Raw genomic sequence first — 22,255 nt, 5'->3', positions numbered from 1 at the left:
CAAAACTGATGTTCAGGTGAGTTGGTACGTCATTTGGCAGAGTAGCAAGGCTTAGACGAGCACGGAAGGAAGACACACACAGTCACGCGCGTGAGTTCCTAAAAGCGGCCTTCACCTGCTGTTTGGAACTCACGCAACCAAATAATCAATGTGTTGTTCCTCTCTTGTAATAGAGTCGTAACATTACAAATTGTTATACACACTATGACGCAGCATTTGTCCTGTAATCTTTAGCTAGAAAAAGTGAAGCAGCCAGCGGTGTCGTACTGTCCATGACGTTTAATCCAAACCATATTAGAGAGCGATAAACTTTATTAGACGGGATCATACGTAATCGTTACGTTATAAAGAAGACATTCCAAAAGAAAATAACGTTTCAAGATACAGGTACAGATTATTGGCGCTCTCAGTGTTACAGCTTTTAATTCATGTGCATTTGTTGTTTCACTTCTCATTTACAGACGTCCTTCTTGTACAGCAAGACGCCGTCTCCACACTTCTTTTTGAAAGCCGTGGTGCATGATTTAGGAGCAGTGGCTCCTGACTGTGGTGCCCACCATAGTAGGCAATCTGAAGAAGAAAGAGATGACAATTATTTTTGCAGTTATAGGGCTGCCGAACCTATGCTTATGATTTCCATGTTAAGACCAGAATGTTGTTCAGGGGATTACAGTGGCACCAGCAAGCGCTTCCTCATAAACGCATTGATTGATTGTGCCATCGCGACATTACAAGAGAATCCCAGAACCAATAACCGGCCCTGATGAAAACCTTTGCTCTCATAGGCACTGGGTAAAGCATAATATTTGTCTCAGAGCAACTACTCCACACTTTACGTCACGAGCGTTCCGTTTCGCGCCTTCGGTTTTCTCAGAAATCACATGAGAATGTTTGCTCCTTTAATGTAATGATGATATTTTGCTTTTGAAATCATTCCAATATGTTCGAATTTAAATCAAATTGTCAAAATTATTATTTATAGCACTGAATCTAGTCATTTGTTCACGTTACTAGGCAAGCTACGTGAGCTGAGCATACAGCTTTTAGCATTTTTGCAACGGCAATTTTGCTGCCCATTGCCGCTCACTAAATTCTCGTCCTGCATACAAACTATAATATACACAAACGGCCATAGAAACAGCTAGCTACGCTTACTAGCATTCGCCGCAAAGCTTCGTGTTATTTATGTTCTAGCTTCACACGTCAAGAATATCAGCGGGCAGTGAAGAGCATAGAAGAGCTGCCCTGTGAAACGGGCTCTTGTTATGTCGAAGAGCTGCGCTACTATGTGAAGCATGCTCGTAGGTGTGACTTCCCGTCACTTCGGCTGCAATACATCGCTTTCGGCCATGTGAATCGCGAATTTTCCAGTGAAAGAAATGAAATTTGCTGAAGTGTAAATACTTATACAAATATTAGTCCTGGCTGGCTATTACCATCTGTAATAATAGAGGAGCTTGGTTGTAAAATCTTATAATTGAACCGTTCAATATTAGCGGTAGAAAGAGCCTTCTACTTGAGAAATCTTCATTTTATTTAGATGGCCGTTAGCACTGTAAATGCTATGGCGAAGAGTGTAGTGTTTTAGCTTGGAAGTCCTGCCATTGAAAATGCTTACAGTTCTCAGCTGACACAACCTGTATATTTCATAGTGGCAATCACCAATGTACCACTAAGCGCCGACGCCCAGGCCCCTTACAAGGAACCTGTAAATATTATTCGATATTGTGAATAACAACATTACAACCTTCCCGTCTAAATGTTTTCCGTTCTGATTCAATTACCATGGCTTTACGCGAGAAAAAAATCACTTTCCTAGAAGTTTAACATGGCGCTACTTTGAATCCCATACCCTGATCATTTTCCGCAGGGACTCAACTGTGCCTGGACAGCACCGAGTGTGCACCTCTCGAGGGTTCTGAAAATGGGTAGTTGCCACTTCGACTTGCCAGTTCGTAGTAGCGTCTTGTGCTATGCTAAATATTGCTACTGTCCGTATTGTGGATCACCGCACTCACCATGACAGCTTCATCAAGGTCGCCTAATGTTACAGGAAGACACTAAGGAGATTTTCGCAAGAAAGCCAACCAGCTACGCTAGCTGTCCGTTATAAGGGTGGGACACTTACGAAAACGCCCGAAGATATTGCTAACGGCAGTATGTGCGGCTCGTGTGGCCTGTCTTCATTCTTATTCTTGTGAACAGGAATCATGATCATTGACTAATGATGCCGACTCAAACAATTATTAGTTATATACTTGAGATGGTGTGCACCGGAAGCTTCACTACATCCTCGCATATTGCTCTGGCAAAGCATTCTATAAAAGTATACAAGGCCTGCGCTTTTAATCCGATGAAAAAAGTTGTTTAACAATGTTATGTTGATGCTTATTTACTGCATTTGTTTCAATTACCGGATGAGAATGTTGACAAAAGTGCTCGTAACGATTCAAACAGGTTGGCTGCTGAGAGCTCTGTGCCTTCTTGGATGCCATTTCATGCTTCATAATGACTTATCTTCTACTAGCCGCCTATATGTGGTGCTTAGCAAGAACAGAGTAATAATGACAGATACAATTCATCATCAGGTTGAATTTTGCAAATCTAGCACCTGACTTTTACGCGTAAGAGCTACCTATGGCAGATTTCAGTACAGCGTTTAGAGTCAAGATGCTGTTATTTTCTCTCAGACTACCGTTTGGAAACATTATTGTAGATTTCGTTACGTGAAGCGACCCATTTGTGCAAAATTAATCATCTGTATTCATTCTGCAGAATGCACTGGCCGCTGATCATGCCTGAAGTGTTTTCTTGAGTTTGCAACGTGTCCAACTTCTGGTCTTAGCATTATGTTAAAAAACGCTAAAAGAAAAAAAAAAAATGTTCAGAATAACATCTTATTTACTCACCATCGCGCGTCCCCCAGAACATCCTCATAATCAAACAACGCGCTTCCTCGCTGTAAATCGCCTGTGCCCGTATTGGTTTAGATTTATCTGAAAAAAGAATGGAAAATATAAATCTCTACGCTGAACATTGTAAGACACGCGAAAATATACAACATCCGCATCTGGGCCATGCTTTTGTCTACATCGGCCCAGCACTCTCACCAAGAATCATGTGAATCCTTCGCCTAGGGCCACCTGTCACAATGCGGTTTTTATTTAAATTTTATGAACCATGCGAACTATGTGCAACTATTTAAATGAATACGTTTTGTGGCGCAAGACGAGTGACTTATGATCAAAGCGCCTGGGGCTTAAGAAACATCTCTGGATTGGAATATGGCAAAATGAAGGAAAATAAAATTGTTAAAATATTACTTTGTTCAGCAATGTTTCATTTTCCCGCATGTCCAATGGCATTTACAACATCTGTATATTCACTCCACATATTAATAAATGCGACATATAATTGGGTGGGGTTACTAGGTAACTATTTAATGAAACTAAACAAAGTACCTGGAGTGAGCCCTTATTGAAACGATTTATAGCATCCTGCCTTACACTTCTTTCATCTTTAACCAGACGTGAAATTTCCAAATTTCTGATAATATTTGGGAGCGCTCCATGTGAACAAACATGCACAAAGATTAAAGAAAAAAATTCGGCGTGAAACATACATTTTAGAACTTTAATTTATTCCAGCCTAGCCGGGAAAATGAACAGCAGAACCATATCAAAATATGACAGATCATTATATATTATTCATAAGCGTTTTTGTGTTTGTGTAGTCGACGGGTCAAGTTCTATGCGTTTCAGTATTGCTTGATTCTGTATTCCTTCTCAGAACCAATAATACATTCCAGTAATTACTGTACAAATGTCTGCTTAAAAAATCGGTTGATTGCCGGTATGGTAATGTAGTCTACTACAATGGAATGATTGTAATGCCATCCAATTATTAATCTGATAGCAGCAAGGTGCACATCTGCAAACGACCCCGAGGTCAGAACCAATTTTCCTCAATTTTCACCAAAGTTATGACATCATAGATTAGGTGTCATTAATCCTCTGCTGTAAACCTCTGTACTATGTAATGTGCTTCCCTGTTTCCCTCACCCTCTCAACAAAAAGCAGAATCAAAAGTCGGCAGAAACTGTGGAGTCATATCATCTCGCCAAATGTCTGCACCCGCTTAACAATCAGAATGCATTCATATGTCACGTGCCTCGTAAGAGATGCAAAATCTGCTTATACTTCTTTGCCAACAACGCCTACAGTGCAAAATAGAGCGGAGTTTTTGTACAATTAGGCACTTAGCGCTGCACGTTAAGTTATGGCCGTGCGGAAATCGAACTGATGTCCTCTCGATCGCAAACCGGATGCACTTCTTTTACGTTTCAGGGGATTTATTTAACATAATGTTTAGTGGATTAAAATTATGCTCTCTTCACTCTAAAGATTAGCACCGCTATCTGAAGCGGCAACAACGATAAATTTTGGGCCAGATGATTGTTCTTACGAGGTAAGTGTATAAACAAACAGCCATCAAAGAGGAACGAGAATTCATGCTGTTGGGTACTCAACCTCAATTCTTTTCTACTCGTCTGTAAACCTGTAGTACACAGCTGAAGACCGTTTTTTCAGAGCGATTGGCAGGTGTCTTGTGCAATAGTGTAATACCTTAGGGTAGACAGTAGTCACACATTACTTTAAAGATAAGCACAGTTCCAGTTCAGACCAATATTAGCACTTATGGTAAGCTCCCCAAAGTATCATCCTGCTGCTTAGAACTACTAACTGGCCCAAATATATAACTCTATACTTAGCACCATTGTTTAACGAAAATACATATATGCACATGGAATTTCTATCACATCAACTGCATAGAATATTTAAGCATTCCCTGATATCTGTCGCCGCGAATAAGCTACCTATCTGAGGTATACATATACTAAAATAAGAACACGGTTTAATGTAACTATCGGTGACCAACTGCCAGTGTGTTTCGTGCAAATAAAGTCAATTGTGTTAAATACGCTTCGAATCAGTTACATTCTGGCGGCTAATAAAATTCACTTCTTTCGGTAAGTGGGGTACAAGGCTTTAAATCATTTTAACCAAATAACGCTGCCTTAGCACTAAATTTCAAATTTCGGAACATCTAGCAATGGAAAAAGGGAAGCAGTAAATATTTTTCACGAAGGAGGAGGCACGTTGCCCGAACGTAGATGGTGAAGCACCGCCACCATTGTTAAGGACGGGGGTCCATTTGCTTTCAGATGCTTCTTCAGGTTTTCTTTTTTTAACGCAATGGCGTTAATGGCGACGTTACGCCGAATATCCGACGTGGGCGGCGTAATCGTCGATGTAGCTACAGCACTCGCGTTTACGTCGGTGTTGTAGGAGAGAAAGGACGGACATGACTTTGGCAGGTGGTAGCTGGCAGCAGATATGGCCAAGAAGTGATTGTTAGATTTTTTCTGCGATTTACAAGACCAAACAATATCTGAAAGTTGGGAGAAGCTGCCAACTCGAGTTTCTCATTTAAGATGGGAATGTGAAATACAAAAATTTGGAGGACGCTTAAGCTTCGCCTTCAAGAGTGGAACGCGATAGCGTTATTGCACCTCGTTCGCACCGCCCACTCACTCGCTCGGTATGCTCTTGAGTCACACAAAGACGCGGACGCGATCATGGGGCTGACGCCTTGATGGGATCGCCCTCTATCTCGCTTGGGAGCATCACGCAGAAGCATGATTCCTCGGAAGCAGCTCGGCACACATCGCAGGGGACGCGTTCCCAGCAGAAGCGCTACGGGGCAGTGATCACGTCAGAGGCGTCCGGCATCAGACGCTGCACCTAGCAATCGCACTGTGAGCGGAAAGAGGAGCCGCGTCGCCTAAACACCACTGTTCGAGTGACGCACGCTGGATGTTGGAAGGGGAGAGAGCGAGAAAACTTATTAAACGCAAGGGTATTGGGGCATCCTCGCACCGCTACCCGCGCGGCCCGAAGGGGAGAAGCGGGTGAGCGAAGATAGTGATCTAAAGAAAGGAAAGACGCTTGATTCTACAACCCGTGAGGGTGCACGGCGAAACGTCAGGGGCGAGTGGCGCGCCACGTGTCGGGGCAGCGCCGCACATTGCGAGGAGGGGTTCTTCTGTGTTTGCCGCAAGATGGCTCTGCATGTGCGCAGAGCGGAAGAAATGTAGCGGAAACGTACTTCGCTACTCGTGTAACTGCGACTTCTGTAAGTAACATGCTCATAATTACCGATATACACCGCAGTATAACGTTCTACGGCACGTTTCTAAGGCAACGCCGCATTCACTAGAAGCGCTTTTGTACCGCTTTCAAGCATCGAACTCGGGGGCCCACTTCCGGCCGCCGTAGCGAACGGATGTGTTATGTTGGGCTCTGTTGGAGCGGGTACAGCGGTCATGTCTGGCCGCGGAAACAGGCTTTTTGTTTCGGACAGTGATTATCAGGTTGTACTGCCAAGTTTGCCTACAGGGCAATTTGTTGAAAATACTGTTCTTTTGCACGGTGACATCAGGGCCCGCTCATACCGGGTGGAAGACTTTCGCGATGCGCTTGCTCCGCTTTCGCTCATGCCGGATGTTATCGCCCTGGGGGCGTACCGCATGAACCACGTCTGGGCCGTGACCTTCAAGGACGCTGACTCGATGAAGAGGATACCTGCAGACCTGCAGGTTAAAGGTACTCGGTGTCTCGTCATCGATCCTGCTAACCGAGACGTCCGAATGAAGGTACACTGGTTGCTGCACAGTGTACCAGACGAAGACGTGCAGCTCGCCTTTGCTGCTTTCGGGAAGGTGACAGATGTTGCAAAGGAGAAGTGGAGAGCACAGGGTGTGTCGGATAAGGGTTCAACAACAACAACAACAAGACACTCAAGTTGAATCCAGGTGTCAAGCTCGACGACCTTCCGCATCAGGTGAGCGTCAGTGGCGAATTGGCTGTAGTGGTAGTGCCTAGCAGGGCCCCGCTTTGCCTGCGCTGCCAAGGTACAGGTCACATACGGCGTGAGTGCCGCATTCCACGATGCAGCTCTTGCCGTCGGTTCGGACACGAAGAGAGTCAGTGCACTCGCACATATGCAGGTGTCACCGGCCCCGGCAAAAGCGATGAAGCTTCCGAGCTGTACATGGATGAGGCGGACGCTGAGGAGACTTCGAAAGCAGGAAAAGGACCAGCGGTCAATTACGTATTACAGCCTAATCTTCAAGTCCTTGTGCCGCAGAAGCCTAGTGTTCACGCTAGCCCACCGAGCAAACCAATAGTTACCGACCAAGAGGAATCTGCGTTGGATAACGCGACGAACGACGACGAATCGAACATCGAGGGCGCCGAAGCAACCGCAATGGACGTTACTCAGGGAGCAGCTGGCGTCGGTGCCGGTATACTTCCCGGAAAACGGCCGCGTGACGAGAAAGATACCGAGAGTGAGCAACTGGACGGCAGTGGCAGCGGGGAGCCGCCACCAAAAACAACCGGGAGGAGACGGCCGCCCGTCAAACCGCGGCCGAACCCGAACGTCCCGTCCGAGCCAAGGCAGGCGGTGAAACCGCCTCCATAATCCTTTGGCCTATGTGGCCAGGTGGACTCAGTAAAGACGGTGCTGGCTGTGATCTGTACGGCGCCTGCGAAAGACTGGATTGGGGAACGCTGCATGGAGGCTTTATGCACTGTGAGTTTAGTGCTTTTTTACCCGCTACAAACTCTTATTAGCGGGGCTTTTGTTACTAAACATGGCGGTTAATCTCGATGTAACATTCGTCTAGCATCTTTAAATGTCCGGGGTTTGGGAGCAAGAAGACGACAAAGCCAGCTGCGACGCCTAACTCTTGAAAATGACCTTGACCAAGAAACTAAGATTGAAAGCGAAGAGCTAACTGATCGTATGGCGGCGTCGTTTTCTTCTTTGTATGACGTATGCGTCTGCCATTCCGTCGGCGCGTCGGGTGGCTGCGTTTTATTTATTCGTAAAAGTTTAGGCATCAACGTTGCTTCCGTTGTGGCTTCCCAATGCGGTCGCCTTCTTGTTGTTGACTTTTCGTTTTCGAATTATAGTTATCGTGTTGTCTGTGTTTATGCTCCGAACGCTGTGAGCGAGCGCAAAACATTTTTCGAAAGTCTCGAAATGCATCTTAGGTGCGACAAGGTAGTAATATTGATAGGAGACTTCAACTGTGTTTGTTACGCACAGGACCGCGCAAGAAATTTGCCAGTGAGGGATAAGAGTGCTCAGCTGCTGCACTCTTTAATTAATGAATGTAATCTCGAAGACGTTGGCTATTTGTTCTCTTACGACGCACACCCTAAATACACGCATTTTCAAAGGGATAGCCACGCCAGATTAGATCGAATTTATGTCTCTGTTGAACTGGCTTCATTGTGCACAGAGTATGACGTTAAGCCTGTAAGCTTCAGAGACCATTGCTTAATAATTGGAACATTTGGCAGGAAACAGCGGAGGTCACGATTTAACTGGCACCTGTGGAAATTTAACGTGAAGCTTTTAGAGGACGACAGTTTTGTAAGAGAGACAACGAAAGAACTCGATAAATTACTTTCGACGCAGGCCGAAAGCTATATAGTTGAGTGGGAGGAGCTAAAGCAGAGAGTAAAGCTTTTAGCTATCAAAACTGCAAGCGCAATTCGATATGAAGAAAAAAGAAAAGAGAAAGAAATGCACGAGGAGCTTGAGTTTTTGCTTAGCATGGATAGCATCCAGCCGGGAAGATATGCACAAGAAATAAAAGCCTTGAAACGACAACTTGAAAACATTGACACTGAAAAGTATAAGGCAGCAGTGATAAGAGCAAGGTCTGAAAAATTTTGGGCGGGGGAGACGCCAACTAAGCGAGCGCTGTCAGATGAGAAACGGCACGCGTATCAAAAGGAAATACGGCAAATTGACAACCGAGGTGCTGTAACTAGTGATCCTGCTACTATCAAAAATACCTTTGTAGAACACTACAATGAATTGCTTGGCCGTAAACGCGAAGTCAAAAATGGCTTTCAGGCAGAATTTTTGCGCCAAATGCCAAAACTCGATAATGATGTTAAAACGCGTCTAGAACGACCCATAAGTTTGACAGAAATAGAAAGCGCGATAGACGAGCTTCCAATGGGAAAGTCGCCAGGACCTGACGGGCTTGGCGCTACTTTCTACAAAGCATTTAATGATTACACAGCCCAGATTTTGCTTAAAGTGCTCGACGAGTCATACGAGCGTAAGCAGGTCCCACCTTCGTTTTCTACATCGCACATTGTTTTGATTCCGAAGTATGATGAGCCAGGAAAACGCCTGTTGGTGGGTTCTTATCGGCCGATAAGCCTCACCAACGTGGATTACAAAATATGCATGAAAGTGCTGGCGAAAAGGCTTCAAAGTGTAATACCGAGTCTGGTTGGGCCACACCAGACGTGCGGCATTAAAGTTCGAAGCATCGCAACTAATGTGCACGTGGTACGAACTGTTTTGGAGTGTTGTGACGCGATTGGATCTCGAGTGGCAATGATACAGCTGGATCTCGCCAAAGCATTCGATCGCGTTTCGCACGATGCCTTGTTCGAAGTATTGGCACACTCAAAGATAGGGCGAGTGATTGAGGAAGGTGTTCGAATGGTGTATGCGAACTGCACGACACGGATAATTGTGAATGGAGAGCTCACTGACAGCATTCGTGTGCTGTCGTCGGTGAGGCAAGGCTGCCCCCTGTCACCCCTGCTGTTTGCGGCCTACCTCAAGCCTCTCTGCCGGTCTATCATAAACAATGAACGTATAACTGGTTTTATGCTACAGTCAGCACAGGTCAAAATGCTGGCATATGCAGATGACACCGCTGTATTCTGTTCAAGCAGAGAAAGCATTCAAGTTACTGTCCTTGTTGAAAAATTCTGCCGACAGACAGGCTGTGAAGTAAATTGGAAAAAAAGTGCCGGTTTCTGGCATGGAGACTGGGATGTTACGCCTGAATACTTTTCTCGTTTGCAATGGTCAAAATTGCCGACCCAGTATTTAGGCGTGCCGCTTGAATCGTACCAAGATCCCACCCCTTTCTGGGCTGGCCAAGCAGAGAGGGCGAGAGAGAAAGCTGATTCATGGCAGGGCAAGCCATTGTCAATGTTCACACGCGCTTATGTGTGCAATGTTTTCCTTGTGGCAAAGATATGGTACGTAATGAATGTGCTTTCGGCGACGCGTGTTAGCATTCCAAAAAGTCATCGTGTCTTTGCCGTTTTCATGTGGGCATCAACATGGGAAAAGTGTAGCAGAACCAACCTCTTTCTTCCTGTTAAGGCGGGGGGCTTGGGCCTTGTGCATCTCTTTTTGCGACAGGTTGTCTCGCGTTTTTTTTTTCCTTCGTGATCAAAACGACAAATTCTTGAGGACGGTTATGCAAGTACGACTGTGTAAAATGCTTCCAGAATACGTCGTCTGTTCTGGTGAGAATATGAGTGGCACTTTAAAAGGGTACATGCGCGAAGTTGTCTTGTCTTTCAGAATGTTACATGCGCATTTTTCAATGGAATACTTGAGCAAAGTGTGTAAGAAGAAGCTGTACAAAGATCTTCTGGATGTGACGATACCGTTGCCGATTTACCGCGCACCACACCGTGGAGGCCCCGGACAGGATGTCTTAAAGCGTGTGAAAAAGATGCCAGTTAGGCCTTCATTTAAAACGTTCTTCTTTAAGCTACATTCCAACACATTGCCTGTTAAAACCTGGTAACATGAAAGAGGCTTATTCGTTCCCTGGACAAAAGACTGTCTCCTTTGCAAAAAACCAGAGACAATCGATCACGTCTTTCTGGATTGCTGGGACCCAGTCTTTCACTGGGATGTTCTCCAGAGAACACTAAAGAAAGACCTTCCGTTAGATCCGTATGGCATACGGTTCCTTCCAGTCGAGAGTGAGGGTATTCCTTTGGATTTAGTCATGGTCTTGGGCCTCCACAGCCTGTGGAAAACAAGGATGCAAGTGCAACATGCAGATGTCAACGCGCGTTCTGTACGCGAGAACTTTATCGAGAGTGTGCTGCTCCTTAGAGAAACGTACCGGGTGCTTTCTGATCCACCTGACTGGATCAGTGTGCTCGATGAACTGGCTGTCCTCAAGAAATTTTAAACCTTTCGTGACAGCCGAAGTCTGGTTGTTGCGAGTTTTACCATTATGTGGATCTTTTTTGAATTGATGTGAACTCAAAACAGACAATAAAGAAAAAAAAAACACGTGGCTGAGTGGTAGCGTCTCCGCCTCACACTCCGGAGACCCTGGTTCGATTCCCACCCAGCCCATCTTGGAAGTTGCTTTTTATTTATGAAGTGCATGCCGGGGTTTATCGCTCACGGCCAACGCCACCGACGCCGACGACACCGGCTTTTCTGCGACACGAACTCCTTAACGCTGTCGCGTTAATAAACATTCTATTGCTGTTGGGTATCGAAAAAGACCCGTTACTCCTAGGCTTCACAGGCACGTTCATACGGCTTTGTTAAAGCCAGGCTTCATGTGCCAGGTTGTAGCCTACGCTATAGTGTCATATCCTTAAAGCTGGAGCATTACTGTTAGTTATACGTTTTTTATTTCTTTTGGTATTGCTTTTTACATTAGATATTCGTCGTAGCTCTCACTGGAAAAAGGCCGGTGTATACATTTGGTGTTGCGGTGTAATCTATGATTACTAAACAGTGCGGCGGGGAGAGATAAATGTCACAACCATCACCTGTGCTTCCCATGTCTGAAATTGTCTTTGGCCTCCTACAAGTAGTCATACTTATGATAAGGGAACACGTGAGCTCTCAATAATTTAAGACATTTTACAAAGAATGGCGATTATACAGAATATCTGCCCTCGCGGCCGGAGAAAAGTAGGGAGCGTTTCCTCCTGACAGGGCCCGGACCTCAGATGACAACGAAGATGCAGCGACAGTGGCGACGACACCAGTTTCTCGAAAACAAAAACAAGAACAGTGTACATAGCTTTACATTTTGACTAGATGCACATAAGTAAACGTATAGACATTTCACAATTCACAACTGTTATTTAGAGGGATTTCTGCAGTTGTTTCGTGCAAGAGGCAAAATAATGAATTGTGAAAAACCGTGAAAAAGCAATGCTCTACTGTGAAAGGGGAAAATTATGAATATTTAGGAAAATAAATATTAATGCGTGATATGAATCAAACATGCAGGGATATAAAGGTCGAAAATTCGTTACGAGCTGTTTTAGTTTTCGGCGCTATATCAATTAATTCAGATTTTAAGTTACAGATCAGCATAATTTGATAATCCACTGTTTCCTGTTCATAATTTGTAGGGGGACGTTTTACTAGAACGGAGGTGTTCCGCAGAAAGTAAGTAGCATCTCGACTAAGGTAATATTTCTGAAAGGTGGTGTAGTTTTCTGCTATTTTTTGTGCAGACTAAAAGACATATCTTAAGAGTGTTAACTTGAATTGTAACAAATGGTATAGTAAACTGTTTCGTTAATTCTTTTACACCGATACAGGTTTCAGAGGGTGCAAGTAATCAGACCGCCTACGTTGGTGTGTTAACAGTTTCTCCATGTCAGTATGACCGCAAGTGCCCCAGACTAATAAACAATATTTAAAATAGAAGTGAACAAGTAAAAAATACAACTGTTTCTTGAAGCGAGTGGGTAATAGATACGGAATCCAATAAATAATGTCAATAGATCGGGCTGCTTTGGTACGTACATTCTCTATGTGATCAGAGCAGGTCAAATTTGATTGAAAAACAACACCTAAGAATGAATGGCTCTCAACTTGTTCTAATGTTGCGGAAGGGTAGCGCAGAATATTGTCATAGTCAACTGGCTTCTTTTTTGAACAGAAATGAATAAGTTTCATGTTCTCTGTATTAGGCTGGAGTTTGCTCATACAGAGCCAATCATAAAGTTTTTCCAACCAGGTATTTAACCTGGTTTCGATTTCTTGAAGGTAAGCACAAGAGAAAAAAGAAACATTGGTATCGTCGACGTACAGTACGATCTGTTGCGTCATTCAACTGTTAACTATGTCATTAATGTATAATATAAACAACAAAGGACCTAATATTGAACCCTGCGGTACATCATATTTAATTGGCTGCATGATAGACTGAAAGCCAAGTAATGCACAGAGCTGTAAACTGAAGCTGAAGTAATTATGAATAAGATATACTGCTATACCCCTATTCTCATGTATTTCACGCTATCTAATCAGAATCAGAATCATAATGTGCTGGTGAATAGAGTCAAACGCTTTCCGGAAATCTAGGAAAATTCCAAGTGTATATAGCTTGTCTTCGATGCTTATAATCCCTTCTTTGGTTAGTAAGAACGCCATTTCTGTTGATTTATCCTTCTGAAAACTTGTTGTTGGTCACAAATTACATAATCGCAAGAAGATAATCATTTAGACGCTTGTGTAGAACTAGCTCGGCTACAATGAAAAGAACGCAGTAGATCCGAAATCGGCCTATAGTTATTTAGGTGAGTATATGTTCCTGCTTTACGTATTGTTGCGACGCGTGCTATTTTCATCTTGTAGGGAAAGATAGCAGATTTAGGCATGCTGTTACAGATATGTGTCAATGGCCCAGATAAGATACGCGAAGGGGCTTTCACTGGCACCGCTTTTATTCCATCATAGGCAGCTGCTGATCTGTTGTTAAACGAGCACAGAATAGAGGTAGCAGCAAGGAAAATTGAATCAGGAATGTACACTTTATTGTACTGTTCTAACTTATAATCCGAACTTGTAGGTGATGAAAAGTTTTCCGCTCCTGCTTCCATGTGATTGTTAAATATATTTGCTTATGGGTTTCCTTAGTAACGTATGCCATATATTTCTAATTCCCTTGGTATAACTGCCGCGCTATGTCCTGTAACTCGTGGAATCTTTACCAAACCGTTCTGAGGGTAATGCAAAGATTTATTAAATTGACATTGGTAATACTCAAATTTCGCTTTTTTTACGTCTCGGCTCAATCGGTTCCACTCAATGAAGAGAGTAAGCATATTTTGCAGAAATGCCATGAAATGTCACCAAATTATTGCTTATGGAAGATAGTTGGGCTAGTTGGTGTCCCGTCGGTACCTTTTGTCGCTGTCCTTTGCGTTTTTCCACGCTAGTTGTAATGACGCAGTCTTTAACAAATTATTGCTTACCAGAAATAAAAAAGGCCACAGACTCGTCAGGGCTGCTTTTGCTAATGACATACTTGACCGGGATGTCTTTTCTGCAAAAAAGTACACACCACACAAACTCATTTACCATCGTTCATTTTCTTCTACAGAAACGAACATTGAAACCTTTTAAAAATTCGACTGTGCTTCATGCTAAGCGGCCAGAGTCCCCAACCTGTGGCGATCATGATTTCGGTTGCCTATTACGAAGCATATAATCGTGATCGCAATAACTTACTAGGATTTATAATCTCCCTCTTGTTTCACGCTTCAAAGAAAATTCTCAGACATGTACATGCAAAGGAAGCAATATCTAGCTTTCAGCATTGCACATTTTGAATAACACAAGTGTCAGCAGCAGAACAAGAGCTGACGCTTGAATTAGTAGCAGTAGTAGTAGTAGTAGTAGTAGTAAGCACACAGCAGTGAGGGGTGAACATAAATTATGCGATCTTTTGCTACCGCTATAAACAACTTAAACAAATGCATCATCCCTATTTTTCAAGTTTGCTTCAATTGATTTTTATGTTAGCCATGTCATGCTAATTAGTGAGGTAGTTAATATAACTAGGAATTCGTAATATTAGTAATGGAGAAATACGGTAGAGGCCTTCGCCCTGCAGAGAATTTAATCCGGCTGATAATTAGTCCTCATCCCACATCAATACAATTAATTTGTTAGCGCATGTGCAGTGCGAAATTTAAGAGTTGACGTTACCGTGTTAAATAAACAATTATGGGCTTCACGACACTTGTGCGTATTCTCTGGATCGACATCAAGTTTACAGCATACTGACGGAGAGACAGGAGATGGATTGTGGGGCAGGCATGCACATCACCGATATTGTTTTTCATCGACTATTATAAAATTGGGAATAGAATAGTTGCTTGAAAAATAACGTTCTTCAATGAACACTCACCCGGGTTTACCGTTCTGTCCTTTAATGAGCCATGTGTAGGTTACTTCGCGAGCAGAGACGTTCAGCTCAGAACGGACAGCCCACATACATTCCAACATTGGTACATCTATCGTCGCTTCCAATAGAACACCATTTGGCAATGATTCAACAGCCTAGAAGAAACAAAGCTGTGCATAATGATCATAATATACTAATAAATCTTCTACTATCAACCACTGTACCAGAAAATATGGAGGAGGTCGCAATATAAATGTAGTTCCTTTTACTTTTTTATTACCCAAGCTTGAGAGGTCCCACCTTTCCCTTGCAACGTCGTCTGTGTAGAGCCTATTTGGCCATGAAGCCAAGTTGAAAAGCTATGCATTGGTCCTGTTCGCGCTCTTTTCTTCCGAAAGTTGCCGTTTTTACCCGTTTAAGGGTTCGCTGATACCACAGCATAAAATCCAGAATTGCATTGCTGTTCTCTTCCTCTCTTTCGTTTTTGATAGCAAGTTGACATTCTCACTTCGTCCAGGCCGCTGAAAGGTACTCCTCGTAGCGAACGTGTCACCCCAAGCAAGGAAACATGACACGTAGTCTATACCTATAGGTGCGTAAGTGATTAAACTGATAGTCTCGCACTAAATTGTATTTCACATTTTTGTCAGGCGCAGTGGTACACCAAAAAGTTGTACCACACATAAGCTTGGGATAAATTTTCATTGACGAATGATTGAAAAAAAAAAAAATCCATATATACTGAGATACATCGCAAGAAAACTGCATATGCATACACAGCGCTGCGTTTTATACTGCGTCTGAGTCGTAAAATTTGCGCGACTTTCTGGAATGGATATTCACAAGAACGCGCAAGTACTGTTGAGCATGCAACAGTTCATATGGCCCTGAATGAGCTACGTCGCTGTGTTTCTAAATAATGATAATGTGGTAGAAATAAAATACATGTAGTTTATTTTGAAAAAGGTAAAACACACGAAAAAGCGTGTTACTCAGAGCACTAGGTAGAATTTCAGATACCTATAGTGGCCTTGTCGGCCATGTTTTATCGTATTTAGAGAGCGGTTAAATAATAGTTTTCTATTCAGTTGAAGGAACTTTATCAAGGAAGCTGACCCGAAAAGTTCTTCATTGAAAGCGTAAGTAGAATAGTGTTAGTGCGCCAGCACTACTATCCGCATTCTGACAAAAAGCTGATATTTGAAATCGATTTGATATTTTACCTTTCCGAGGGTCTTCAGGTGCCCACAGAAACAAGTGTGACACAGCGCATTTCTTTTTATGTAAACCGATTATAAAACGCCGGTGAAAATTGATGCGTTCAACGAAACGCTGGTTGTATTCTACAAGGGGCGCGCTATGTAACCTGTGTGGCAGCAGAGCACACGCTCTCGTAGACGTAAACAAATTAATAAACGAATTACTGTAAGAAGATCGTATATGTGACGCACGTGCAATTGATGGAAGAATGGCTGCGTAATAACACAGCACAATAACATTTAAAAATCGGCTGTGGTTTAGCTTCGGTTAAATCTACTGTGAAGCGAGAGCTGAAGCATGGTTACGCATGGTAAAGCTCTTTATTCAGCAGAAGGTGTTTCTTTGGTTATGGCTAGGAAGAGACTCCGGTGATTTGTAAAGAAGTTCGTCTTGGTTTCAACTTGGCTTAGTCAGAGTGCGTGGCTTCGCACTCGATATTCACGTCCACAATCGCGGACGTCCATATTCTTGACCTAACCAGGTCAAGATAATGTTTTCATATTTTTTCTTGTATATTGTATATTGGTTAACACGACAGGAAAGGCGCAGTATATCAAAATAATAGCTTGAGGGACAGGTTGGTGCTGCAGTACCCAGGAAGCACAATATGATAAGAAGCATGTAAAGAGGTTTATTGGGTGTGTGGTGAGAGGGATTTACGAGAATCCACTGACGTGCGAAAAAGTATACATAGGTTACACTGGAAGATGCATTAATAATATATCAAAGGAACATGAAAAGTCCATAGATAATATGAAGGGGTCCAATTAGCCCTACACTGTCAGAAGTGCAAGTGTGAGCCATTGTTTACTAGGCTCATTATTTTAGGAAATAATGAAGACAAGATTTCCCGCGAAATTTTCAGGCGTTTTGGATTCACAAGAAAGACATATGTGTTAGTGAAGCGTCGTTGTGTTTACGCAAAAAGATTTTACTTTTAATGAGGAAGCTTCCTGAGTAATGGTAGATTTGAGTTTATTATCGCCCCTAGCGCTGCTACTCTAAGACACCTTTCTTGTATCGTGGCCATGTTAGTTGTTTTGATCCTACTTACCCTCAAGCACACGAGCTCATTGCGCGCATCGCTTCTTAGATATGCCGGGCAAGATGTGTATCTTTTCGCTTAAGTAGCGACTGGCTCCTGCAGAAGTGAGTGGTATTGGTGCTATATACAGTGAAGCTGAAGAATAAGAAGTGTGTGTTCAGTTCCACACATAGAGTTCCTTACACTAACTAGAGGGAAAGCTGAGGGCGCTGCACTTCAGCCACCATGGGCGCGCTAAGAATCATGGGCCGGTGTGCTTCTTGTTGCGGGACAGTCGGTTTTTCTCGGGTACGTGGAGTGGCGTTACTGCGATGTTTCTTTTTCGTCATCATCATCATTTGAAGGTGCGTACATAGACCGCGAAAGCCATAGTAGCGAAGGCTCAAAAGCAGACGTCGCCAATAAATGGTTTCTGTTTCCCGAAATGCCACTAAAAACTTCCTGAAGTGATTGCGCAACCATAAATATTTTTATAACGTTTTTTTATTTCAAAGTTTGCATATTAAATGCGAAATATTGGTATTTGTGCTGCTCAAAACTAAGCCAATAGGAGAAAAAGCCATCGCTTATATTTGATAAATATCACACTGACATGCTGTTTCTCTCTCTCTTTACAATTTATAGTCACAATATTCAATCTTAGGGCATTATTTACGGTAGAACAACGTTTATCTTTGCATTAGTTTTGGCCAAAAGTTGTAGTTCTGCACTCTGTAGCTCACCGGCCCATGATGCTTTGAGCGCCCATGGTGGCTGAACTGGCCGTCTGGAAACTCCATGTAAACGCCCATAGACGGCAGCACAGCTTTCCCTCTAGGTAAGAGTAAGAAACTCTATGGTTCCACATTACAGTTGGTAGTGTGCGCCTGTGCTGTGTTTTTCTTCTGTGATTGTGATTGTGTTTACGGTGCCACATTTTTGGGTGCTGCGCAGTATGTCTTTGATCTTCAAGTTTGTTCAAGGTGATAACCTCCATGACTTGGACGGCTCGTAAATTCGGGTTTGAGGATAGCCATAATAATAATAGTAATAATTGGTTCACAGGAAGCAGCATCATATTCTGAGTGAACGCCACGAAATTGAAGACACCTGCAAGCAACCAGGTGGAGGTCATGTTTCCATATTTTCTTCTTGTATATTGCAGATTAGTTTGTAAGAAAGAAAAGGCACAGCATCGGTCTCTGACCTTCAAGGTTCTTCAAGTTGACATGCTCAAGCCAGGAGTGTGCTTAGGTAGACAGGTATTTTCCCATTCAATAACGGACATTCAATCAATCAATCAAGCCAGGCCTGCATCTCAGTTAAAGTCAGGTTTTGGGCAAAGGAAGATAGAGTATACATTTCGGGGAACACCACAAAATCGTGAACACCCACAGTTATTTAGGTCAACGCCATTTGAAGGAGAAATTAACTGTCAAACGGAGACCTGCTACACTTTCGCTTCCATGTTTCGCTTCCATTGTAAATTGGTTTATAAGAAATGAAAGCCGCAGTATCTGTCAATGTCATCAGAGGGTGTAAATCGTGCATTCTCGACGGCTCGAACTACCTTGAGTAGTGAAGCTTCCGCTTCAATGAATGCAACATAGCATACAATACTGTCAAAGCGCCCTGCTGCTGTACGATATGCGGTGAATAACTAAGGTAAACTGGCTGGTAAGTATGAATCATAGGAGAGTGCCAAAACTTGGTTCGTGGTATACATGCAGGGAGCCAAATAATGCTGCCACCAGCTGGCAATAACCAATAACATTGAAAATATTTTTCCTGAAGCGCCGAACAAAGCAGCTTTGCAAATAGTGAAAGATCTTCATCTGCTTTCATACATGTGCGTGCTTCAAGGTGGTGCTTTTCTTACACCAATTATCAAATTAGGATTTTGCTTCAATATATACACTCAGGGTCACTTTGAAAACGTCGGAGTGTACGCGGTGCCGGCATGTGCTGCTTGTTTCAAGAAAATATTTTACTGTTTATGGCCATGCACTGCCTGATAATTTTTACACTTCGCGCCTCGATTCAATGCGCTCTTGTACTGCATAATGTTCAGAGCCCTGAAACTATTCTACCAATTTTACCAAATTTACCAATTTTACAAATAGTACAAATATACCAATTTTGCATTCGACAAGAGAAGACGAAAGTAAAATGCAGCGCAATTAGAGGAACCTCAGGGACAAGTTTAGGAACCACATTTTAGGGTGTAAAATGAAGCTCGCTTATTATCGTTGTGCTCGCATTTTTTTAAGAAAAGCAATATCTGAAAGTCTCGTTTCTGGTCTCGTGAATTTTGCCCATATATCCATTTTGTCTGTCAATTTTTGGACGTGAATTTCGGCTGTTCACGGTTTTCGGCCTGTGCTGCTTTTTGATAGGTATTTTTCCTGTTTACCGATCCGTTCACTAATATTACTACTTGCGTAAAAATGCACAAGTTGGCGCCACATGCACCTGCGATTCAGCTAGGTTCCGTTAACATCTGTCTGGCAGTTACCCACATTACCAGATCTTCCAACGCAATGCGCCTGATGTAGTGAACCGAACCACAGGACCTTTATTTAAAAGCGTACGTTTTTCTGTGTAAGTGTTTTACAACACGAAACTTAGGGCCAAAGAGGACTATACAGACGAAAAAAACAAGCCAGTAAGCATTGTTCGGGCCTCCACTCAATACTCTGATATACTGGCACAATAAACATCAAACTGAGCAGCCTAACACAGTTAATTCACGGGTTTTTCGCGTCACGTACAACAAAACAGCGTCAGCCACTGAAATAAAAAAACGCATAGAGGAATTGTTTTTTCAATTTATGGATTAATTGGAGGTAATCAAATTCCCGTGCTTGAAAATTTGGAAACAGAGGATGCCCGTTATCTTCAAATTTTCACTGATGGCTTTGTCAATATGGTGAGAATAGCTAATGGAGTGGACTTCTCACCAATGTCGCGAAGCGACAATGTCTTCACGGAAGCTGCGTTCACGTCGAGCTCTTCCTGTAGTGATCCTAATGTATTATAAATCCGCCCTTCAAAGGTTAGAGCGCAGGTCTCCTATTGATGACTGGTTCCATACATCTCTCCGCTTATTGCATACTTTCTAAGGCAGAGGGTTTTCTATACGTTCCCAAAGGATGCTCTCACGTATAAGGGGCATATATGCAACGAGGCGGCGAAAAACTCACCGTAAAGCGCTCTAAGAATATTAATCAGCAATAGTTCCTCAGGACACTAGAATTCGCTGCAGAGAAACACTGTTCAGGCATTTCAAATCCTTGTGGAGTTCACCCTACCAGCCGTCGGCAGTTCAGTGTTCACCCAAGCCGGTAAAGAGGAAGGAACGTTCGTTTTAGAATTAGATTATGTTCAACGTGTCACATGAGGTGCAACTAAATGCTCATTCGTCCGCTGCTGAGGTTGAGCGTGGTACTGATGAGCCTCCCCAAGTTTAGGTCATATAGTACATAAATATCTTGGAAGGTATACCTTCTGCTAGTTGGCATCAGAGGTCTTCTCGTAGACTCCCGCTGCGTAGTGCTGGTTGCGATTTCATAGGTCACCAGAGCAGGGTGCCTAAATTTCCCCACTTTGTATAAATCATTTTCGAGCTCACATTAGTTACCGTACCGGTTTGCATTAACAACAGGAAGAAAGGTCCCCCGGGTTCAATGACTGCTGGCTTTCTTCATGCATGTGCGAGACATAGACCGAATTAGTGAATTCGCTTGGGTGTAAAATGAAGTTGGCATATGTTGTTGCTGATGATCGCCTTCATAATGTCGATTGCAGCGCAAATAAATGCCTCGCCCGTATCTTTCACAAATCTGCTATCCATAAGGTTAAGTGCCCCATGTACTTTCTCTACTAGCAACTGCACACCAATATTCTTAGAAATACCGCATTCATTTTGAAGCAAAAATTTCACTATGCGAGCTTTTTAATTTTCCGGAATAGCTTTTGTCCCGTAAATTTCGTATCAAATTTTGCGTTAGTTTCAATCATTTGTTCCACATAGGTATGGGCCGGCAGGGTACTTATATTGGACTCTTTCATTTAGAGGGCTTCTTGTAAATGCAGCTAGATCTTATTTCCAGTAGAACTCAAATACTGCTAAGAATTATAACTTCTATATTTGATTTCTTGTTGCAATGTGGGAATTAGGTCGATATGACATGAAATGACTCTTACTTTGAGCAGATCCACTGGTTTGTTGTTCGGGCTTTTGTCTCCCACAGATGGACGCAAAGCGAATGCTCCTAGGAGCCATAGCAGGCCGGCAACACTCATTGTTTACAGTGTCCGCTACTCCTACAGTTATGACAATGTACTCTATTGTACTCTGTATAAAAGCGAAAATGGAATATATATACCAGAGGCACCAAATATATAATAAAAATGCTATGCATTTGGCAGAAAGAATTTACTTGATGCATGGCATAGCTTCACTAGAGCGTACAGTGCAGCTGCGGGCGCCATACCCTATCGCTGAACCGAATCTTTTTTTTATTAGGTTTCATGCCGCAGTTAGTCCACACATGCCTGCACAGTCAAATATAAATATACCAAAAGCAGGCAACTGGCCTCCGATATTAAAAACAAACATTTCCAGCCTCGTGAAGGATGCTATCCACTCGGGTCTATGGCCGTCATACTGACACGTGTGATTAGAATTTGTTGCCGTGATAACAGTGTAACGTCAAGGGGGGGGGGGGGGGGCAATTTTCGAAGGAATTACTGACTACAACATTAGATCGCATCACGATTAGCCTTACTACACTCACGGAGTGTAAACGCCCTCCCCATATCACTGCGACTAAGATATTCAAGAGCCAGCTGTATCCACGCCGTCCCAGCAAGCTACCTAAATC

General features: G+C 43.1%; 1 protein-coding gene across 1 annotated transcript; it reads right to left on the bottom strand.

Moving 5' to 3' along the window:
* Positions 1-269: 269 nt before the first annotated feature.
* LOC146208686 (uncharacterized) lies at positions 270-21,674 on the bottom strand. The gene is made up of 5 exons (XM_084579141.1): positions 21,576-21,674; positions 15,089-15,240; positions 14,151-14,221; positions 2,910-2,996; positions 270-570 (listed from the first exon to the last, which is right to left on the bottom strand). Exons 1-5 carry the CDS (start codon positions 21,672-21,674, stop codon positions 452-454), a joined length of 528 nt encoding a protein of 175 aa, XP_084435267.1. The 3' UTR covers positions 270-451.
* Between the last annotated feature and the right edge of the window lie 581 nt (positions 21,675-22,255).

The sequence above is a fragment of the Amblyomma maculatum genome, chromosome 1 (assembly GCF_055883805.1).
Source record: "Amblyomma maculatum isolate TAMU_Amacu chromosome 1, ASM5588380v1, whole genome shotgun sequence".
In the NCBI taxonomy this organism is placed as follows: Eukaryota; Metazoa; Arthropoda; class Arachnida; order Ixodida; family Ixodidae; genus Amblyomma; species Amblyomma maculatum.
The sequence above is the reverse complement of the archived record's forward strand: the minus strand, read 5'-3'. Positions and strand labels throughout refer to the sequence as shown.

Excerpts from the sequence above, each read along its gene's own strand:
- LOC146208686 (XM_084579141.1), bottom strand. The coding sequence starts at position 21,674 with ATGAGTGTTGCCGGCCTGCTATGGCTCCTAGGAGCATTCGCTTTGCGT. Across the intron at positions 2,997-14,150 it reads TGTGGCCTTTTTTATTTCTG|ATAAATCTAAACCAATACGG; the intron begins GTAAGCAATAAT and ends TTCTTTTTTCAG. Across the intron at positions 571-2,909 it reads GTTCTGGGGGACGCGCGATG|ATTGCCTACTATGGTGGGCA; the intron begins GTGAGTAAATAA and ends TTTCTTCTTCAG.